Below are 7,296 nucleotides of genomic sequence, written 5' to 3'. Positions count from 1 at the left end.
TAGTCCCAGCTACTTGGGAGGCTGAAGCAGAAGAATCGCCTAAGCCCAGGAGTTGGAGGTTGCTGGAGCGACTCCACTGCACCCTACCAAGGGCAAAAAAGTGAGACTCTGTCTCTACAAAAAAACAGAACAAAACAAAACATGTTCACTACCACATCCCCATCAGTAGTCACTCCCAAGCCCTTGGCAACCACAAATCCACTTCCTGTGTTTATGGATCTGCCTGTTTTGGACATTTCATATAATTGAAATCTCACACTGTCTCTTCTCTGTCTGTCTTCACTCACTGAGCACATGTCCTTAAGGTCTATCTATGTTATATAGCTTGTGTCAGAGCATCATTCTTTTTCCTTTTTCTTTTTTCTTTTTTTTGAAACTGAGCCTCAGCTATCACCCTGGGTAGACTGCTATGGCATCACAGCTCACAGCAACCTCCAACTCCTGGGCTTAAGCAATTCTCTTGCCTCAGCTTCCCCAGTAGCTGGGACTACAGGCACTTGCCACAGTGCCTGGCTGTTTTTTGGTTGCAGTTGTCATTGTTGTTTGGCAGGACTGGGCTAGATTAGAACCCGCCAGCTCTGGTGTATGTGGCTGGTGCGTTAGCCACTTGAGCTACAGGCACTGACTGAGCCACATCATTCTTTTTCATGGCTTGGTGGTATTCCCACATGGATCCTCCACACTGTGTTTCTCCATCCCTCCAATGATGGGCATTTAGGCTGTTTCCACCTTTCAGCTGATGACAGTGCTGAACATTCATGTAGAAGTAATCACATGAATGCATGTTTTTGTTGTCTGTTTTCATTTCTCTCGGATAGATACCTAGGAATGGACTTGCTGGGTCACATGGAAACTTCCACTGTTGGAGAAGCTTCCAGACTTTTGCAGGGCAGCTCTATAGATGGGTATCCACATTTCCCTGGGAGAGTAAGTTGCCTACGCTAGCATAGGCTGTCCCCTGGATCTGTTTCCGGTCACCAGCATGGGCACATGCAGGTAGCTTCCCAGGATCGTGGCTCAAGTCTTTACACGAGCTACCTTCACAGCCTCCCTTGACACAGTCACCATGGGGCTGCCCCTTAGGGCTGTTGCTCCAATACCTTCTGTCCTTGGAGTCTTTTTGCAAAATCGTGAACTAATTCTGTTTCTGTAATGCTCTGGACACATGAGCCTACCCCCACCCCCATCCTGTAGGTAATAGCAAGGCTCCCCATGCTGGCTGCTGGGGGCTGGGTTCGGGCATCCAGGGTCTGGGGCCTGGTCCCCCCGGCCACTGTGCTGACCCTTGTGCCATTCGCAGCCCAAGCGGGAAGAAGTTCCGTAGCAAGCCGCAGCTGGCACGCTACCTGGGCGGCTCCATGGACCTGAGCACTTTCGACTTCCGCACGGGCAAGATGCTTATGAGCAAGATGAACAAGAGCCGCCAGCGCGTGCGCTATGACTCCTCCAACCAGGTCAAGGTGAGCTGGGCCACATCATGCTCAGTGATGTCAGTGCACCATGATGACAGCAGGCACTGCCAAATGTATGATCTGTAGGACAGAGGGTGGAGGGCAGGCCATGGCAAGGACAAGGATGGGGCTAGCACAAGCACCGAAGCTTGGGGTCCCAACCTTGGGGTGCAGGAGCATATGGGAGCTGGGGGTGCAGGGGTGTCCCAGGTCCAGCCTACAGCGCCTTGTCCCTGCAGGGCAAGCCTGACCTCAACACAGCGCTGCCTGTGCGGCAGACAGCATCCATATTTAAGCAGCCGGTGACCAAGATCACCAATCACCCCAGCAACAAGGTGAAAAGTGACCCTCAGAAGGCGGTAGACCAGCCCCGGCAGGTGAGCATGGGACTGGGCGTCTCCTGGCCACTCTTCACAAATAGATTATTCCCCTCTGCAGCCAGATGCTCAATACGGCTGCACAGTTGTCGGCATCTGTGGTAGTGTCTAGGGTGCTACAAGGGTGCCCATGTCCTAGTGTAAATGTGGGACCTGCGCCATCTCCCCCATACTGGAAGGCGTCTCTAGGTTACTTGTGATACCTAATGTAAATGATTATCATATGGTCTTGGGTTTTTTGGTCATTTTTCTATTGATGTACTGTTATTTGAGGACTGTTCCCCCAAAACATTTCATATTTACAGTTGGTTGAATCTCTGGATATAGAACAGAGGACCAACCATACATGGTTTTATAATCTTCTTTTTACAGAAACAGAGCACCATTTATGTTTTTCATAGTTATTTACATATGTTCACTAGATGTTTGGACAAGGGTATGTGGGCCCTGGGCAGGAACTAGGAGCCAAAGGGGAGTCGAGATAGGGGCTGGCATAGCACAGCCCTGGCCATCACCCCTGGAGGCTTACAGTCATGTGTTTGGGGCAGCTCTTCTGGGAGAAGAAGCTGAGTGGCCTGAATGCCTTTGACATCGCTGAGGAGCTGGTCAAGACCATGGATCTCCCCAAGGGCCTACAAGGTAAAGGACACCCTGAGGTGTGGGAGGCCCCTGCCATGGGAGGAATAGTCAAACATGTGCCCTGAGGGCAGTTCTGCCTTGAATAGGGGGAAACTCCCAGGCCAGGCCCTTCTTGCTTGGCCTTGGAAACCTGTGGGGCTTCCAGGTGTGGCTCAGGCACTAGGATGGGGTGGGGAGCTTGGGGGGTGGCAGTTGACCCTTAGGAGGCACAGTTTTCCCATGGATCCTAAGAGGATGAACAAAGACGTTTGATTTTGCTACCACATCCTAAAAACTAGCCCATGATGCATACACCATTTTTTATGTTATAAAAGTAATGATTCAGGCATGAGGAAATTTGTAAACAAAACCCAAGACTAAAGACAGAAGGGAGAAGCCATGTTCTTAGGGCATTTCCCAAAGCCTGGCCCAGCCTCAAGGATGAGGACACCATCTGTGTCACAGCTGTCTCTTGGTGACCCTCCTGCATGGGGCTGTCTCCTGCCTTACCAGGGGTGGGACCTGGTTGCACAGATGAGACCCTATTGTCAGCCATTGCCAGCGCCCTGCACACAAGCACCATGCCCATTACTGGGCAACTTTCAGCTGCTGTGGAGAAGAACCCTGGAGTGTGGCTCAATACAACACAGCCCTTGTGCAAGGCCTTTATGGTGACCGACGAGGACATCAGGTAGGTAGCCAAGCAGCCGTCCCATTTCCTCCCTATCCTTTTGCCCCATCTCTTAGGGTTGTGGGAGAGCATCCCTGAGTATCCCTAAGTACCTGTTCATTTTCCTGCCTGCCCATGACTTACATATTTCTGCTGACTCTGCTGAGGTTTTGAAGCAGAAATAGTCACTGCATGGATGCCACCTGTTGTTAAAGTGTTAGCATGAACAGGCACACCCGAATTTTAGGTTTAGGGCAGGCCAGGTGAGAGCCCCTCAAAGTAATGTTCTTGAAAAAAAAAATGTGTTTTTTTCTGCCTCTATTAACTAGTGTGTGCTGAACTGTGCTCCAGGCTGAACCCTGGGGGGTGTAGGGTAAGTTAGCCCAGACCTCCTGCCTTCAGGAGTATATGACTTTCGAGGTTGCTGCTTAAGGTGGGGGTGACTTCCCTAGCAGAAGTGACAGTGTGGGTAGTGCTCAGAGCAGCAGGGTCTGTGGCTGCCACAGCAATGGAAATAGTTGGGCCTTCGGGAGGTATTTCAGGGGAGAATTAAGGCCCAGTGTATAAGGTGGATGCCATGGCCAGGAGGTAGCCATTGCTGCAACCATCTGCAAAGGCCTCCTGGTAAAGAGATGATCTGAAGTTTCCTCAGACACATGCAGGAAACATCTGGAAGTACCAGGAGAAAACACATCTCTTAGCGTTAAAACTCAAGTGCATGGCTTAAGTCAAAAGAAGTGATGGGAACTGTGTAACGATCCTAAACAGAGGAGGTCATGACACCCGAAACAGTTATAGATGGATGGGCAGGGAGGGGCTCTAGTTGTGTGGGCAGGAGAGCAGAGGCCCTGAACTCCATGCAGGGTAAAGAGATGGAAACGGGATGCTACCACTTCATACAAAGGTGACATGGGCTCCCTCAGATTCCTGTGCTGGTAGCCAGGTGGTATGTATGTCCTTCTCTGATGGGAAGGGAGAGCCCTCCAGACCATAATGATTGTGGGCCCCCTTCATTTGGGCTAAGATCAATTTATACTCTCCACAAGGTCTGGGAACGCCTCTAAAATGAATAATGATATGATTGGCTTGGCGCCTGTAGTTCAGTGGCTAGGTTGCTGGCAACATACACTGGGGATGGTGGGTTTGAACCTGGCCCAAGCCTGCTAAACAACAATAACAACTACAACAAAAAAAATAGCTGGAGGTTGTGGCAGGCGCCTGTCATCCCAACTACTCAGGAGGCTGAGGCAAGAGAATCACTTAAGCTCAGGAGTTTGAGGCTGCTGTGAGCCGTGACGCCAGGGCACTCTACCAAGTTTGACATAGTAAGACACTTGTCTCAAAAAAAAAAGGCTTGGTGCCTGTGGCTCAAGTAGCTAAGGCACCAGCCACATACACCTAAGGTGGCGAGTTCAAATCCAACCTGGGCCGCCAGACAACGATGGCTGCAACCAAAAAATAGCCAGGCATTGTGGTGGATGCCTATGGTCCCAGCTACTTAGGAGGCTGGGGCAGGAGACTCACTTGAGCCCAGGAGTTGGAGGTTGCTGTGAGCTGGGATGCCAAGGCACTCTACCCAAGGGGATAGCTTGAGGCTCTGTCTCAAGAAAAAAAAAATGATATAATTAAAAGAATTGAAAACAGAAGAAAAGATCAAGACTGTCAGGAGACACTAGACAGATACTTAAAAACTTTGTAGGCTTGGCGCCTGTAGCTTAAGAGGCTAAGGTGCCAGCCACATATACCTGAGCTGGTGGGTCGGAATCCAGCCTGGGGCTGCCAAACAACAATGACAACTACAACTAAAAAGTAGCCAGGTATTGTGGCAGGTTCTGTAGTCCCAGCTACTTGGGAGGCTGAGGCAAGAGAATCACTTTAAGCCCAGGAGTTGGGAGGTTACTGTGAGTTGTGATGCCACAGCATTCTACCCAGGGTGACAGCTTAAGGCTCTGTCTCAAAAAAAAAAAAAAAAAGCTTTGTAGATCAGGCTGGGCATGGTGGCTCACACCTGTAATCCTAGCACTCTGGGAGGCTAAGGTAGGTGAATTGCTTGAGTTCACTAGTTTGAGACCAGCCTGAGCAAAAGTGAGACCCCATCACTACTAAACTAGAAAAAACTGAGGCAAGAGGATCACTTGAGCCCAAGAGTTGGAGGTTGCTGTGAGCTATGAACAATGCCATGGCATTCTAACCAGGGCAACAGCTTGAGACTTCTGTCTGAAAAAAAAAAAAATCTTTGTAGATCATTTACCATGTTTCCCCAAAAATAAGACCTACCCAAAAAATAAGCCCTAGCAGGATTTCTATGCATTTGTTAAATATAAGCCCTACCCCAATAATAAGACCTAGTGACGGGCATGGCTAGGCAGCATGTCTGCATAGTCACGCCATGCATTTTGGAAGACTGGAATACCTTTTATGTGCCACAGCTCCTCCTTTTTTTTTTTTTTTTTTTTTAGTTTTTGGCTGGGGCTGGGTTTGAACCAGCCACCTCTGGCATATGGGACCAGCGCCCTACCCTTTTGAGCCATAGGCGCCACCCATTCTACAGCTCCTTTCTCGGAGCCATTCGCACTTGTGCAGGTGCACATGTGGTAACTGCAGTCACAGGCATCCTGTTGCGCACGTGCGAACAGCTAGGGAAAAGGAGTTCATGCACCAGTCCCACCAACAAGGTAGGCTCCCCTTGTCAGGTTCCAGAAGAAGATAACTTAGCTATATTTGAATAAATGCAGATTATTATATTATACTTAATAAAAATAAGACATCCCCTGAAAATAAGCCCTAGTGTGTCTTCTTGAGAAAAAATAAATATAAGACAGTGTCTTATTTTTGGGGAAACAGGGTACAAATAGTAGAAGTTATTGAAGTTAGGAACTTAGTTGTGGGTTGGGCATGGTAGCTCACACCTGTAATCCTAGCATTCTGAGAGGCCAAGGTGGGTAGATTGCTTTAGCTCAGGAGTTTGAGACTAGCCTGAGCAAGAGCAGAGCCCTATCTCTAAAAAAAAAACCAGAAAGACTAGCCAGACATCATGGTGGGTCTCGGTAGTCCCAGCCATTTAGGAGGCTGAGACAAGGCTCTGCACCTGTAGTTCAGTGGTTAGGGCGCCAGCCACATACACCAGGGCTGGCAGGTTCAAACCCAGCGAGGACCTGCTAAACAATAATGACAAAAACGATTTAAAAAAAAAAATAGTAGGTGTTGTGGTGGGCACCTGTAGTCCCAGCTACTTGGGAGGCTGCAGCAAGAGAATTGCTTAAGCCCAAAAGTTTGAGGTTGCTGTGAGCTATGATGCCATAGCATTCTTACCAGGATGACAGAATGAGATTCTGTCTCAAAAACAAAAAACTTAGTTGTGGGGTAAGCAGATTTTAGGAGCCAGACACTGGGGCAAGTTAACCAGAATGTGCCTCAGGTGGTGGAGAAGGAGCAACACAGGGTAAGTGGGAGCTTCCTGACAGAGATTGGAAAGACAAGGGCGGGTCTTAAAGCACCTGAGGGGTAAGCCAGCTGGCTTCCCGCCATAGGACAATGAATGGAAGCATATTGCCCAGAGCTCTGTCCTACAGGAGCCCATTGTTCAGGAGTTAGGACTCTGATCAGAGGAGGTGGATTGAACACACAGGTGTGCTTTTTCCTTTCCAAACCCACTAAGCCAGGAGTGGGAAACCTGTGGCCTTTTAGGTCCTTGAGTGCAGCCTTTTGACTGAATCCACATTATACAGAACAAATCTATTAAATAAGCAATAGTAAAAGAGAGCACATCCCTACACAGCAAGATGGGAGACCAAAGCAGACAGTTGATTAAGGCCTAGAGCAGTGGTTCTCAACCTTCCTAATGCCACGACCCTTTAATATAGTTTCTCATGTTGTGGTGACCCTGCAGCTCAAGTGGCTAAGGCACCAACCACATATACCAGAGATGGCGGGTTCTAATCCAGCCTGGGCCTGCCAAACCACGACAGCTACAGAGCAGCGCCTGTGGCTCAGTGAGTAGAATGTCAGCCCCATATACTGAGAGTGGCGAGTTCAAACCCAGCCCCTGCCAAACTGCAACAAAAAATAGCCAGGCTTTGTGTCAGGCACCTGTAGTCCCAGCTACTCGGGAGGCTGAGGCAAGAGAAATCGCCTAAGCCCAAGAGCTTGAGGTTGGTGTGAGCTGTGACACCACGGCACT

The 7,296-nt window shown here is 49.3% G+C and overlaps 1 protein-coding gene across 2 annotated transcripts in view; it reads left to right on the top strand.

Annotated features, from left to right (window-relative positions):
* The window catches only part of MBD3 (methyl-CpG binding domain protein 3), a 15,457-nt gene that overhangs the window by 5,438 nt on the left and 2,723 nt on the right, over positions 1-7,296 (top strand). For both annotated transcript variants that reach the window (XM_023512531.1, XM_012804567.2), the window contains exons 2-5: positions 1,301-1,460; positions 1,691-1,828; positions 2,377-2,467; positions 2,960-3,137. In XM_023512531.1, coding sequence (XP_023368299.1) covers positions 1,359-1,460; positions 1,691-1,828; positions 2,377-2,467; positions 2,960-3,137 — 509 coding nt within the window. In that variant the 5' untranslated portion in view covers positions 1,301-1,358. The remainder of the gene's footprint in view (positions 1-1,300; positions 1,461-1,690; positions 1,829-2,376; positions 2,468-2,959; positions 3,138-7,296) is intronic.

This window comes from Otolemur garnettii, unplaced genomic scaffold (genome assembly GCF_000181295.1).
Source record: "Otolemur garnettii isolate 467f Iridium unplaced genomic scaffold, OtoGar3 scaffold00029, whole genome shotgun sequence".
Lineage (NCBI taxonomy): Eukaryota > Metazoa > Chordata > Mammalia > Primates > Galagidae > Otolemur > Otolemur garnettii.
This window is presented reverse-complemented; position numbering and strand designations above follow the sequence as displayed.